General features: G+C 41.6%; 1 protein-coding gene across 1 annotated transcript in view; it reads right to left on the bottom strand.

Moving 5' to 3' along the window:
• ATP8A2 (ATPase phospholipid transporting 8A2) overlaps positions 1-16,002 on the bottom strand; it is a 541,321-nt gene that overhangs the window by 137,136 nt on the left and 388,183 nt on the right. Inside the window, exons 28-32 of the mRNA XM_019530163.1 lie at positions 11,641-11,715; positions 7,529-7,651; positions 5,779-5,857; positions 736-797; positions 383-439 (exon numbers count right to left, since the gene is read on the bottom strand). Coding sequence (XP_019385708.1) covers positions 383-439; positions 736-797; positions 5,779-5,857; positions 7,529-7,651; positions 11,641-11,715 — 396 coding nt within the window. The remainder of the gene's footprint in view (positions 1-382; positions 440-735; positions 798-5,778; positions 5,858-7,528; positions 7,652-11,640; positions 11,716-16,002) is intronic.

Below are 16,002 nucleotides of genomic sequence, written 5' to 3'. Positions count from 1 at the left end.
CAGTTTTCAACTATCCTCAGATCTAACACACATCTTTTGGTTCACAAAAAGTGACAATATTTGGAGAAAAAAAACAAAGAGAAAACAAAACAGGCAAGTATATAAACATAAAGCAAAGTTTTAAACCAAAACCACTGAAGTTAATGTTTTTCTTCCCTATTGACTTCATTGGGTTTTGGATCACACACTAGTTGCTCATTTACTGGACACCTTTTGTTGTGCATTACTTCCATATAGCGTATGTAACAGGTTATGTTCCCAAGTTATTTAAGTAATTACTTAAGAAAAACATTTCTGTACCTTTTTCATGTTCAAAATATACAGTGTGCCACAAAGAGATATAGCTAAAAGAATAACAAAAAAGATGCTGAGGAATACTTACTCTAGTCCATGCTGTGGTTTCTAAACCAGCTTTCAAGCAAACAGTAATGACAACATACTACAGAAAGAAAGAAAATGAGGGAAAATTATCTTTTGTATTTATGCAGAATAAATTTTCAACTCTCCTTTCTCCTAAAATTAACATATACTACTGAAGACAATATTTTTAGGAAGTCTGGTGTATCTAAAGAAGGGAATGAAAAGAAAAATGAATGATAATACTTAGCACACATGTAACTTAGGTTTGATTTTGATCATATGCGCATATACCTTATTTCTGATTTCTACCAGCATCACCCGAAACAATTATAATATTCACTGTAATGGCTCAGATACAACTTGATAGGAACTTACAGTGTAAACTATGTTTCCAGCAAATAAATAGTCTATTGCTTGGCCATTTGTGAATGCAGAATCTGAAAGAGAAAGCAAAAAGTTTATCACCAAACTTAATGATCTGTATGTCAACAGTCTGGAGACTTTTAAAGGAATAAACTGGATTTGAAAATCTCTCCTGAAACTCTTTGCAGAGTGCCTAAACCTCAGAATTCTTTACACAGCTGTGTGAGGGAAATTGGTAGCAGAGCAGTTGTGTTAGCAACAGCTTCAACTGTTATATGCTCAAAAAGAGCACACACAAGACCTGGTGGTTAGAAGCTGTTTTAGCGAGAGGGAATGTTTGCCAGGCATTACCATACAAATTGCCAAAAGAGAGCTGAGGAATTTCACCACATTCACTGTGTCATGGTGTATTGCTTTTTGACACCTCTATAATTTTTTGTAATAGCTATTCCTTGGAAATAAAGTTGTAATATAAATCAGATGATTTGTAGCCAATAGGATTGATTTAGAAAGGGAGAAGCAAAAATGTGTCTGCAATGGGTACATGTAATGCCTAAAACATCTTAAAGGGTGTTAGTGTATTAACTGAAAGGCATTCAGTCTTAGACACACCCCTTCTCTAGTCAGAAAGTGTGCAGAAGGGTGAGTACACGTTAATCTATCATCCAAAAAGGCCAACCTTGGCAATACTTCAAATGTCCATTTAGTCATTCTTAGTCTTGTTGAATATACATGGAGGCCTATGAAAAACACATAACAACCATTCAAATGCCAAATGAGCTCACGCTGAATGGAACCTTTCAAAACATTCCCCAAGCATGATCACTATTCATAATTTTACAGGGTTCAAGTTGCTTAGTTATACAACAGTCTAGTAGTGGAAAGGGACCCAGAACAAAATTTTGAGCTGGATCCCATGAATAGCTAACTACTGCAAGTGGCACCACTTTACCAGACTGATTTGAAGGCCTGGACTTTGTATTAGTAAACTGAGATCATTTATTGATATAACTTGGCCTTTTACACTGACCTCAAATCTCATTTAAGAGGCAGCAGTGGCTCTTTTCAGCATCCCTACTGAGCTCTGCTGATATAGCTCTATTCTGTTCTTCAACACTCTGAGTCTCCAAATCTTGGCTCTCTCTCTCAAACTCTATTGTGCTTATTTTAATCACTCAAAATTTTTGTTAAATGGACAAAACTATTAAAAGTTTGATTTCACATGTGCATTAAAGTGTGATCTTTCCAGGTAAAAAGACATTTGCAATCACTCAGGGTATAAACAGGTGTAATGTTTCAAATGCTCTATAACTCCAGGAGTCTAGACATACAGGTCACTTAAAACTGGCTTAAACTTCCTGAAATGTTTCAAAAGCACACTGGGAAAATCAAATACTACTGTGAGCCAGTCCTTCGTGAAGTGCCTCAATCTTACGTGGGGACACAGAGCATTCTGTACCTAGTGTAGGGGTGGGCAAACTGTGGCCCGTGGGCCAATGTGGCCCGCCAGGCTGTTCTATCCTGCCCATGGGGCCCCTAAAGCATTTAGAAAATTAATATTCATCTGCCCCTGGCTGCCTGTCCTGTGGCCCTCGATGGCTTGCAAAAACTCAGTAAGTGGCCCTCCACCCAAAATAACTGCCCGCCCCTGACCTAGTGTCTGGTCAGTGCTCCAGGCACCCCAAACTGTATTGTTCTTCACCTTTGCCTCCCCTCCCCCCAAAGAACAAAAAAAACCAAAGCAAAAGTAGAACCACATGCAGGGCAAGGGGCTGCTCTAGAAGGCAGGCAAGACTGTACAGCCCAAACCTTCAGTCCCAGCTCCCCCACCAGCTAAGGCAGGCACACTGTGCCATGGGAGCAGAAGCAAAGACTAGTTTAAGTCCCCAAAATAGGTAAGAATCTTACCCCATTTCCTGCTCCTCTCAGCACCTGCTCCATCCACTGCAGCACCAGGTAACCAGAGTCTGTGTGGCTCCTGGGGGCTGCATGCCCCTGGGGGCTGCATGGGGGCCTCCCAAGATCTCTTTGTCTTTCAACCCCTGCCTTGAAAGCTGCCCTGCTAATTTCACTTCCCTGCTAGACACTCCAAATGACTCCGGCACAGAGTTAGGGGGGAGGGCTCGCCAAGGGATGGGGGAGTTGTGAGGCTTGCCCCACCCCTCACTCCAAATGAGCCTGGCACCCAAAAGTCCAGAGTCTTTAGCTAGGAGGTGAAACTGATAGTACAGCTTTCAAGGTAGGGGTTGAAAAGTCACAGAGATCTTGGGGGACCCTCAAAGTACACGATCCTCCCAAGAACCAAAAGCAGGAGACAAGCACACACCCCAAACCTGGCCACCCCTCCACTTCTCCCTGGAAGGCACAATGGTTTGGTTACTCCTGCACTCTGGATGCATATCAATTGCAATGTAATGCCTAAAAAGGTGAGGGTTCCACTTAGAAACCTTAGCAGTGTACATCTGGACACTTTTGTCCAGGGACAACTGTGAACTAGTTCCCAATCAATAACATTCTTGGAACAGTTCAGGTGTTATGTGTGTCTGTACCTTCACAGTCCAACTAAAGTAGTTACACGGTATACCCTGTCCCGATTCACTGCCCAATCACTATGAAGAAATTATGCTAAAGAATCAACAGGGGTCAGAATCTTAGCTCATTTTTCTTCTTCTGAGTCTGTTATGCCATGACTTGGCACTGAAGGCATCTCAGGTCCCTTTTGGCTTAAGCCGGCTATGGAGCTAGACAAATGTAACTGTCATATTTGCTGAAGGTGCTGCATGATTTAAACCTGCTTCCGAATCAGCTTGGTTAGTTTCTTGGCATTGGCATCTGTATCACCTTAGTGATTTCCCCACCAAACTCACTTGTCCTAACTTTCTATTAGCTTTGCCTTTCACCTTGTGTAATCATTGCACCAGTGCAAAATCATACCACTCACATTCTATACCCATTTTTCTCTGCCTTTCACTGATCTCGGTGAAAAGAAAAGTGCAGGGCAATGGAGAATCAAGACTTTTCTTTCCAGGCATTCCTGTTGATGCCACAATCTGCTTACTTGAGTGTCTGTTGTTTCAGTTTACAGTGAAAGGTGCTTATGTACAGACGTACTGGTTATCATGGATCAAGAGCAATCCTGCCCAGTAACTCTGACTGTGCTCTACTCTGGTTCATCATCATGGGCATACTAAAGTATTCAAGTAATTTTCAATATAATTATTAGATTTGTTTTAAATATTGTAACATTACACTGAATTTCGTGACCTTACTCTGGAAACCCTGGGGTCCTAAAATAAAAGATATTCCTGTTAATGGGGCAGATCATCAGGATGTGTAGTTAATATTTATCTGTAGGGCTATCTCTACAATTGCCCACTCTTCAAACATGTGCACTCTGCATCCAAAGGAACTCAGGACATTAAAGAACATCCCAGGACAGGTGAAATATTTTGTCTGAAGCTTTAAAAACTCTTTTGACCTAGAATACAAAGACATTTGAAAACTTTGTATTCATCTCTCTTTGGAGAATAAAAGGAACTGTCTGCCCAGATTTAGCATAATTTTTCAGACAGGGAATTCTTGCTATCTGAGAAGGAGGAATGTTCTAGTCATGCTATTGCATTTGCTCAAATTAAAGCTCTTTCCCTTCAAATGAGCACTTGGACTTAAGTTTAAATTTATGGACAGAACAAACAAGAAAAATAAATAAATAAATACATTTTCCTTTATTGGAACCTCTGGGGAACTCAATCCACAATAATTTATGGCTAAATTTAGAGAAGCTGTTTAATTTACCCAAAAATAATACTGAATTGTTATGTATATTATGTATGGTCAAAAATAGGAGTAATCCCATCATGGGCTGGGTGAGAAATAGTTTTCCTGTCCTGTCAAAATGTTTTGAGAGTTCAAAAATTTCCTGTTTCACATGTGAACTAAAACAAAGGCCCTCCAAAATATTCTTGAAAAAAAGACAGACCCACCCACGTGCAGTCAATCACTCAGCAGTTATGGCATTCACCTGGGTTGAGAGGCATGCAGAATTCAAGGTCTTACTCTAAGTTAGGCACATAAGTAGCTTGAACCTGGCTCTCCCCACTGCCCAGATGAGTGCCCTAACTTAATGAGTGCCCTCAAAATTATTGGTTATTTCAGGGTCACTCTCACACTTTCTTTTCCTGCCCCCTCTCCCATCTCTCTTCTGCCTCCTTCCTCAGTTAGAACCTCTATCCTGGACTACCAAAAGTTTAATACTAAGTTTAAATAAATCTGCATTTTCTGATGGAAATTCACTTTGTTAAAAAAGTACTAATGGTCTCTTGAGTAGATAAGGGTAGCTTCAGTATCTCTTGATCATTTACAGCATTCTGTAACAGGTTATGTACAACTTTAATATATCAGGTTACAGGATATGAGATCTAATGACACCAGTCTTATCTGGTATAGCAAATCCTATTTGCTGAATAATACAAACTCTGGACTGGATCCACTTCCACCAGAGTCTATTAAATTTTTCCACCAATTTCTCTGAGAGTTGGTTGAGGACTTCTCTCTGAATTACTATGCATTTGGGTGGCAATTTAGGAAGTGGCTACTGTAGAATTTAAAAGACTTGAGAAGATACAAGGCAAAATGTTACCCTATTGTAAGGATATAAAATGCTTAAAAATAGACTACATTTATACTATACTACAATAAACAGACTATAAAATACTGTGCAACATGCAACTCTAGGAATGAATACATTAGAAAAGGAAAGAAAATAGACTTTTTGGCATGGAACTAAAGTACGTCTCAGAAAGGCTTATTTGGTCATACGCTTACTTAAGATTAGGTCTGGAAGCCACTATAAGGAAGATAGCCATGTCAAATGCAAGGAGAGTGGCTTCTGAGAGTTGGGGTTGATAAATGGGCAAGTCTAGCAGCTACAGCCTGCTGAAGTGCCCATCATCATTAGATTTCCTAGAACATATTGTGACCTCCAGCTCTGTAAGCACACTGGCACTCGTAAGACTCAACACCGCTTGCTAACATTAGAAATAATGAAGCACTTACCATGTTCCAGCACTTTCAGTGGAAACCAGAAGAGAATGAGGGAGTGTATCAAGGCATTGATGCAGTGACCCCAAAAAACCTGAAGGAAAGCAAGCCAAGAACGTCAGGAGGTCTCCAAAACTCCTGACCTCTCTTTAACTCCCAACAAACACTTCATTGTGAAGTTTTGCTGCCGAGTGCAATATTTCTCCTAAACTGGAATACTTAAACTTTTCTAAAATGTACTTCCTCATTCACTATTTATCTAATTCCTATCATACCACAGGACAACACTGCTTTGACTGAAGCTTTTTTCCTTCTTTTAATATATTTAGCTGCACTCTGCAAACCTGTTATGACTTAACATATTCACTATAACAAGGGCAAATGGATTATACACTTTACTTAAAAACTCTGCTAGGTCCTGATGGTAAACAGGATGGAATAAGTAGAACAAAAAGAAACCTTTATTTTCTGTTCTCTCTGATCAGAACTACCTTAGAATTTTGCTTCTTGTCAAGATAATATTTATTTTCACATTAAAGAACAAACACCCCCCAGAATCTGAAGTGCTTGGGTTTCTTAATCTCTTCAATGACAGGAAAAATAAAGTCCTCTTAAATTTTAAAAGTTTTGTAGGAGGTGGGGTGGTGACAATCTATCAGCAGAAAACACAAACCTATGTGAAGCTCATCCAGCTTCTCTAAAAGTTTTACATAGGCCATATATTCTAAGTTGAGATAACTGAAAGTTGCAAATGCATGTTTAGTTATGGATCTAACCTGAATGTTCCACAAATTCAGGTGGAACTAGTACCAGGCCAGGTACAGACAGTACACATAAACCAGTATAATTGACCATTTAAACCAAACAGAATTTCAGTGCACATAGAGTGGTTTATGGCAGAACCCAGTCTAAGATAGACCTGGGTCAATGTGGTATCAGACTTAATCAATTTAGATTAGACCAGTATATAGAATTTCTGTACCAGATCCTCTACCAACTCAAGTTAGGTTGCTGTCTACCAGCCCCCTAGGCTGCTTTTCCCCTCCCTCACCCCCACCTCTGAACAGCTCTCAGTGGGGTGGGAGGAAGAGGGTAGTAGAGGCTTCTGCCCCACAGACCCGGCTCTGGCTCTCCCAGAGCCAAGCCAGGAAAACTTCTATCCCCAGCCCCACCTCCTGCCAGCTGTCAGCTACAGCCAGGCAGCAGGGGGTGGAGGCGGCAACCAGCAGCTCTGCCACATCGACCTGGCAGCCAGTCAGGGGTGGCTCGGCCACTAGCTGCGCTCAGCAGTCTCCAGCAGCCCAGGAAGCCCACTGGGAGGCGTGCAGCAATGGTCCCAAACTGTTGGCCTCAACCAGTGCAGGCCCCCCACATGCCTCCCTACCCACTGAAGGATGATCATATGCTCTGTTTGCTCCTAATTTATGCCACTTACAGAACCCTGCATAAAGTTGATTTTGAACGATCATACGGATTCTGCCTTGGGCTTTTTGAATGTCTATACCTAGTCCCAGCATTCTAGTTCAGATCACTTTTACTAGTTACTGCTCATAAAAGTTATTCTGAAACAACACAAAATCCATGGAAAGAAACAGGCCTCAAGGATAATCCTGATTTCTAGGGTACTATGTGGACAAAAAACTGGAGTAGCACAGTAGTGAATAAGGTCTTTAAGGCTGAAAAAAAAGCAACTGCAAGTCACATTTACCACTAGTTTTCTTTAGAAAAGAAAAATGGAAGCAAAAAGCAGAACATGTTCCCTTACCCGTGTGTTGAATCCATCTGCATTTTGAGTAATTTTGTATAGCTGGGGAAATCTAAGCATGCTCTCTTGTGTACATGATCGCTCAAAGATTCCCAGAGTGAAAGGTGGCAATGCTGTGAAAATCTATAAAACACCCCCCCACAAAACACCGATTAAAAATCCTTATTACCTCTGTGAGTCGGTCCCAAATAACATTCCATAATAATTGTGAAATCCTGGTCTCACTGACTTTAGTGGAGATAATTTAATTTTTAGTCAAACCCAAGTTTCAAATATTCATAATGTTTATTACTTTACTTAAACTAAGTACAAAAAGAAGGTATGATGGGTAATTCTAACTCTTACTGTCCATGAAGAAGCTTAAATGAATTGATTAGCTTCTCATATTATTAACCAGCTAATCTAGTCTTATTAAGATTGAACTAGGGAAAAGAAAGGATGGTGCATACTGTGTTTATTGGCTTAACACAAGCATCTTTTACTCCAAAATTAGCACTCCAAAATTGGGGTGCATGCCTTAAGTGGGGAAACTGACTTCCTGCAATTGAAGCCATGTAACTCCTCCCTGTAATGCCTGCCAAGGACTAGGCAGGGCAGTGTACCCTTCAGGGTCACAGTTAGTATTAACCATGTTGCAGCCACTGAGCATTAGAAATGTATTTCTAAAAGTGCAGCTAGAGACTAAGCAACACTGAGGAGTGGGGTCTGCCCCTTCTGCCTGGGTGCAGCCTTCATTCTGAACCCATGCTGTTGCAACTAAGATTTTGGAAAAAAGTTTTTTTTCTTCATCCTTCCATCCCAAAACAAGGTGAGTTATTTAAGGCCACATACTATGTGAGTAAACATGGTGCTTTGTAGAAAAGCTTTGCAGGAAACTAATTTAAAATACAGTTGCAACTATAACCATGATTATTTTTTTCATTTGTTTTATTAGAAAAAATGTTTAAGATATTAGATGTAAATGTACAAATAACACAAAAACCTCTAGTAAAAAAAATAAAGACCATTCTGACTTCTGGGCTTTTTCAATCTCTACACTTAGGTCTGGACTGTGATAGAAGTAAACCAAGTCAAGGTGTCTCTGACACTACATGACACTACAGAACGCTCAAGCTACCAAGTACCAGAATATGACTACATTGCATACGACACCAGAAACAGTCTAGCTACAACAGCACAGAGCTCCACAGCCAGGGTAAAATTAGCTAGCATTGGGTGCCATGTTGAAGGGCTAGACTGCTTACAGGATTCAAGTAGCTCAGTAATCGTGTATCCTCATACAGCACTACACAGTCTCTGTAAACTAGTACCAGAGTAAACTAGCGGGTTTGAGGAACCGCTACAGAAAAAGAGGTCAACATTTTGTTTTTGTGCCACCTTTGCTTTTTTGGCAAGGCTCATTTGTGAGATTTATAGAGCTCAGAACTTCATCCAACAATTATTTTGCTCTGCATGTATGTATTTCTGCTATAGTAGCTACAGAAGATGCTTATGCTGTAAATGGCAGACAAGGTTCTTTGGGTGAATCGGATATCTTTTATTAGACCAACTTAAATAGTTGGAAAACAATTATTAAGCAAGCTTTTGGGTTCAAAAACCCTTTGTCAGGCTAAGGAAGTTCAGCAGTTGGTGTGTGCTCTTCCTGGATAGGATGAAATGTAAAGAAGCCAGGCTGGGCTGGATTTTTTTTATTTATGCTGCAAATAAAATTTATATATAAAATGCATCCATAGGCCCGAATCAGGTTCAGCTTCCTGTTCTATTAGGAGTTCAAGGGATCCAAAACTTGACACTAACTTCCTCAATGATCATGGGCAAGTGACATAGGGCCACATCTTCAAAGACATTCCACTGTCTAAAGATACTCATAGGCACTAAGTATTATTTTCAAAAGCATCACCACGCACTTTGCTGCATTGCTAGGTTTCCAACTACCTCTATAAAGCTGTCCTTCAGTCTTTGCTGCCCATTTCTCCATCTGTAAAATGTGAGTAAAAGTATTTGCTTACCTCCTACAGATGTATGCCCCAGTGCCTGCCTCCAGAGACAACCATAGCAGGATGTGGGGCCCAGGGCAAAATCAGCCTGTGTGGAGCCCAGAGTTGGGGGGTGGCAAGCGACCAGATGCGAACCTGGCCTAGGTCCATGGGGCCCCCCAAAGCACAGGGCCCAGGGCAGTTGCCCCAATTCACATTCCCTAGGGATGCCCCTGCCTGCCCCATGCTGCATGCAATACACGTGGCCAGTGAAGCTTAGCCTAGCACACAATTGTCCTGACGCTTGCTCTGTACCTGGCATACAGGGCCCACATGGGGGGTGTGCTGCCTATCTATGGATGCCATAAGCTGAAGGTGCACGTGGCACAGGAGGTGCATGCAGTACTGTGGACCAACCCCCTATGCTGCCTGACCTGGACTGGCCCAGGAGTCAGCATGCATGGCCTGTCCAATGGGGTGCCACATGTAGCATGCACCCCATACTGCCTCCCTATGCTGCATGAAGGACTTGTGGCAGTGGGTCCAGCCTGCATGATGCACAGGGCCAGTATGTGCGGTTGGTCCAGTGGCCTATGGGTCCAGATGCTAATTAGTAACTGCAAGCACATTTTCTACATGAAAGTAAGCTCTTTTCAATTAGTCATAAAGCAATAAGCCAGATAGCTGAACTGAAAACACTCATGTGAGGGAGATGAGAGCCAAGAGTCTAAAATGCTCCACGAAGATTCACTTGGATTCAGGATGTCTTCATACGTTTTTGAAATTTCTGATGTCTTACTCAGGAATTGAGTTTTTGGGGCTAATAATTTTTAAAAAATCTAGCCCTGCTGATTGACAATGACATTCCAACATTTATCAGGATAAGTTCAGAATTCTCATTCTACAAGCCCTAGCCACACTTAGTGATGCAGTAATATAACCAATGTATGGAAAGAGCATTGGAAAGAGTGGAAGAACTGCACTCACAATGTTCCCCTAAAAACAAATCCCTTCAAGTTATTGAACATTTCCCACAAATGGATCTGACTTTTAGTGTCTCTGTGGACAAAGTGAATTTAAAGAAGACCTAAATATCTATAAGGTAACATAGTTAATTATTTTTGCACTACTTTTAGCACATGTATAGGCGTTAATATACTTTATCAAAGGAAGTTAGGTTAAAAGATATAAACATTAATGGGTGTAAAGGAGAGGGATGTATTGGGAGGACTGCTTGATATCCAAGTGAAGAAGACTGAAAGAACCAATAGAGTGGAGAATATCTGATGTAAAGCCTCAAGAGAAGAATGGAATACCTTGATGAACATCAAGGAATGTAAGATGATGATGAACATCATCGTCTCACCTCTTCTTGTCTAAAAAAGTAAATTTACTTAAAACAAGTAGTGTTAGAGATAATCTGTTGATTTTTTGTGGGTTTCACCTGTGTAGTCTGAAGGCATTTACAAAATGTCTACAAGGGAGAAAATTCCATATATTTTTATTTTGGCAAATATGGCGGGCTTAGTCAAGGTTTGCAGAGCCAGACCTTACTCTGGATCTCAATAATATCATCACTAACAGGCAAAGGCAAATTGATAAGGCCTAATTTCTATAGGACCAGGGAACAGAACGTATCTTTAGCATTAACTGTGTAGGACAAAGACTAAAAAATGGCTTTCCATGAATGAAAATTTGCAGAGCTCAGAGGCACAACCATAATAAAATGAACAAATAAAGGACAAAGTAAAATGATGCAAGATAAATACATATTTATGTTGACCAAGAACAATCGGTAAAATAAAATATTTAGATATGAAACAGGCCAGAATTATTTTTGGAATAGAGGTAATTTTTGAATTACCTAAAACTACAGAGGGGTAATGAAGGCATATTATTAAGATAAATGTCCTAATATTTCAAGGCACTCTTCCAAATACATTTGCTGTGATTAAAAATAAACATCCCGAGTTTTTTATATCCTTCTTCTGGGGCAGACCAACAAAGCTCCTAAAATGTATTTGCACTTCTTGATATGCATACAGATGGTTGTCTGAGATAACTGCACAGACATAAACAACAATGGAATGCCACTGAGGTTCTGCGGGCTATCAAGCCAAGACATGGAATACTTACCACGTTGTACAAGCCGATGCACCATCGCTCAAATAAAATCTGTCCAGAAAATCCATTAACGAATGCAAACCAAAGCTGAAACAGAAGAAAGTTACACAAAGATTTAGATCAATATTGCACTAAATGTTTCCATGAACTGAAGAGGAGAAGGATGTGGAATGCAGACCACCATTTGGAGACAGCTGCTAAATGTCCTCTAAAAATAATTATCAGTTCTACCATGCAGTTGGTCTCTTTTAAAGTCCTGTGTTCTATATATAGAGCTACAGTACTGCTTATTTAAGTTTAAACACTGAGGTGATGGAGCAATTTATAGTATTTGCACCATTACGCTAAAAAAATGATTACTGAAACTATTTAAAGAGTGTTTTGTTACTGGCAAACTATTAACATACAAAGTTAGAAGCTAAACTGGTTTCCATCACAGTTGACAAACACTGAATGTTTTCAAGGTAAGTGTTATGATGGATGATCTGTTTGATTTGTAATGTATCATTTCACACTACTGGGCATCACTGCCATAACTCTAAGAAAACGTCTTAGAAGCCAGTGAATCCAGCATGCTATGTTGCTATGTGCAAATTCTACCCTGTACTGTTAAAGAGCTGGTTTCCTAGACAGTGCAGGTATCCACCATTTGCTTAACCATCTCCTGACATATTTACATTTGCCATTTGTATGGTGCACACAAGGGGAAGGAGAGAGATGAGCAGCAGTATCCATATCCCTTAATTTCCATCAACAGGCCTTTTATTATATCAGTCCTTCCAGCAGCAACACATATACTCCAGACCTCACCCTCAGAACCCACCACTCCCAAACCAGACTCCTCACCTGTCTTGCCCAATGAAAAACTGTCCCTCCAAGTGCATCTCAGCATCAGAACCCACCCACTGGTTTCCTGCCCATAGCATTATAGACAGGATTGCAAAGAACTGAGATCAGAGGCCCGACATGAAAGTGGAGCTGGCTCGGGGATCTCAAATGCAAAATGAAAGCCTCTTTTATTATGATGGCATACAAACACTTTGGCCCCTGGCACACTTTCATTTAATGGCATGATTGGATCTGATCCTCATGATCTGTTGAGGTCCCTTCCGACTCTAGCATCTATGAATCCCAAAATTGCACCTCCTGCCAGAGGCTTCCTGCCTCTGGGCTAGGGCTGACAACAAGCTACTTGGAAGCCTTTGAACCTGCCAGAGCTAACCCCACTGAGGAATTTAACCCTCACACCCAGCAGCTTCAGTGGGGCTGCCAAACATGGTGGATCAGAGGCTCCTGGTGGGGGGAACTGAAGGGCTTTCCCAGCCAGAATCTTTAAATCGCAGGCATAGGCTTTAGAGTCCCTGGAGGAAGTCCTTCAGCTGCCCCTGGCAGCAGTCTCTGATTTCCATGCCTCTTCTTTTCCTGTGCAAAGCAGTCGCAGGCCAGATGGAGAACTAAGGCTACCCTAAGGTCCATGCCAACAATGAGCTGATGGTTGGTACCTGCCTAGGGCAGTTCTGGGCTGGTTGGAGACCAAGGCTACCCGAGGCTGGGGCTAACGATATTACTGGCAGGCTGGTTGGAGATATAGTGCTGTCTAGGTCTGATTCCAACAATTATCCACCCCTAACAGTCCCAGTGGGTAGACATGCCACATGCTCAATTTGCTCAAGGTGCCACACATAATCAGCCACAAAAATGTTCTACATGACATGTGGAACACTTTTATGGATTCTTTGCCATTTTATTGTACCTTAAATTGTGTGCTTGTGTAGTACCATTGTCATTATAGTGTGATTAACACATTAATTACAACACAAACATAGTACGTGTAGGGAGCCTTTATTTATTGAAGCATATTTACATAATATTGTCAATGATCCAAATATGAAGGCTCCTTTGTTGCATTTCACTATAGCTATGAATGAAGATCCTGCACAGTTCAAAATACAACAGCCCATCTGTCCACTCAACAACATAAGCCCTTGAAAGCAAAACAACAGTGCTCTGCTCAGTCATCTAGACTCCCCTGGGGCAAACTCAACTTCAAGAATTTAGTAACAAAACTCATCATGGGTGATTTCAATTATTCAGACCTCTCATGGGAAGAGCACTTAGCAAGATCTGATCAGTCATGAAGCTTCCTCACTTGCATTGATAAGCTCTATCAGACTCAAGAAGTCTACGGGCTGACAAAGGGTAAGGCACTACTGGATTTGGTCTTGGCTAAAGGAGACGATCTAGTGAGCGACCTGATGATTGAAAGGAAGCTAGGCAACAGTGATCACGAGATGATCACTTTCTCTATCCATTGCAAGGCAGGGAAATCAGTCAGCAGAGCTGAAATCCTTGATTTTAGGAAAACTGACTTCCACAAGCTTAGGAGTTTAATTGCTGAGGCCCTGAGGGACCATGGTCCAATAGGGCCGGGGGTCCAAGATGAATGGTTGTTCCTGAGGGATGCAATCCTTGGAGCACAAAGGAAGTTCATTCCGGCCTATAGGAAAGGTAGCAAAAGGGCTGGGAGATGCCCTTGGCTCAATAGGTAAGTCATGGACCGTCTGAAATTGAAAAGAGCAACTTAAAAGAGATGGAAGTTGGGAAATACCACCAAGCAAGAGTACAAAGCAATTGCCTGCACCTGTAAGGAGAGAAGTAGAAAAGCAAAGGCAGAAACCGAATTCAAACTGGCAACTGAAGTCAAGAACAATAAGTAGTCCTTCTTCAGATACATAGGAAGTCAAAGAAAAAACAAGGGAAACATTGGACCCCTGCTGAACAAAATGGGACAGCTATCAACTGATGCCCAGGAGAAATCTGAACACCTCAACGATTACTTTGCATCAGTATTCCACTAGTCCAACCGCAATACCCTGCTTGACAAGATGATCAGGGCAGGGGCAATCACCTACCAACAGTTGGCAAAGATCTTGTGAGGGAATATCTAGAGAGGCATCTACAAGTCAGCTGGCCTGGATGAACCTGAACCTGAGAGTACTGAAAGAATTGGCCAACATCATCACATGACCCATGCCAAAATTATTTGAGAACTCTTGGCACTTGGGAGAGATTCCAGAAGACTGGAAGAGGTCCAATGTGGTGCCTATCTCCAAGCAGCAAAGGAAGGAGGATCCATGGAATTACAGGCCATTAGTTTGACCTCAATCCATAGAAAAATCCTGGAAAAAATGATGAACAAATCCATTAGCAATAAGCTAATGGAAGGCAACATTCTAATAGACAGCCAACATGGCTTCATTGTGGGCAGGTCATGCCTGATTAACCTCATTTCCTTCTATGATCAGGTAACATGTCACCCGAATAAGGGAGATAAGGTTGGCGTCATATACTTGGACTTCAAAAAAGCCTTTAATTTGGTCTCCCACGACTTGCTCATGGTAAAATTGGAGACATGTGACCTTGATAACCCAATGGTCCAGTGGCTACGGAACTGGCTCCAAGGTAGGACCCAGAGAATAATAATAGATGGAGCTGTGTCAACACGGTGCTTGGTGACCAGTGGCATCCTTCAGGGTTCAGTACTCGGACCAGTGCTTTTTAACATGTTCACTTCATTAATGATTTGGACTTGGGCGTTAAAAGCAGAGTGGCAAAGTTTGCAGATGACAACAAATTATGCAGGACTGCAGTCACACTGGAGGATAAGTTGGGGATGAAGGCTGACCTGAACAGGCTCACAAGGTGGGTGGATCAAATCTGATGATGTTCAGCACTGAAAAGTGTAAGGTACTCCAACTGGGGAGAAACAACTCACAACAAACTTACAGGACTGGCAGTGCTACACTTACCAGCACCACAACCAAAAGAAACCTGGGGGTCTTGATGGACAATACAATGAACATGAGCCATCAATCCAATGCCACAGCCAGCAAAGCAAACAAAACATTGGCATGCATCTACTGATGCACCACAAATAAGACTAAGGTTGTCATCCTCCTGCTTTAGCTGGCCTTGGTGTGGCCACAGCTGGAGCACTGCATCCAGTTCTGGGCACCACACTTCAGGAAGGATGTGGAGAAGCTTGATAGAGTCCAAAGGAGGGCTAGACATATGGTTAGAGGTGTGGAGAGCAGGCCATATGATAAGAAGCTGAGCGACACAGGTCTGTTCAGCCCAGAGAAGAGAAGACTCAGAGGAGACTTGGTGGCAGCCTATCAATATATAAAGGACACATATCAGGGAGAACATCCGTTTACCAGGGCTCCCCAGGGGAAGACTACGACTAATGGTCATAAATTGCTAGAAGACCACTTTAGATTAGACATAAGGAAAAACTTCTTTACGATTCTTTACAACTATGAAAACTCAAGTGTCCAGGGTCTGGAATAGACTTCCTCTACAAGTGGTACAATC

This window comes from Crocodylus porosus, unplaced genomic scaffold (assembly GCF_001723895.1).
Source record: "Crocodylus porosus isolate Cpor-Errol unplaced genomic scaffold, CroPor_comp1, whole genome shotgun sequence".
In the NCBI taxonomy this organism is placed as follows: domain Eukaryota; kingdom Metazoa; phylum Chordata; order Crocodylia; family Crocodylidae; genus Crocodylus; species Crocodylus porosus.
The sequence above is the reverse complement of the archived record's forward strand: the minus strand, read 5'-3'. Positions and strand labels throughout refer to the sequence as shown.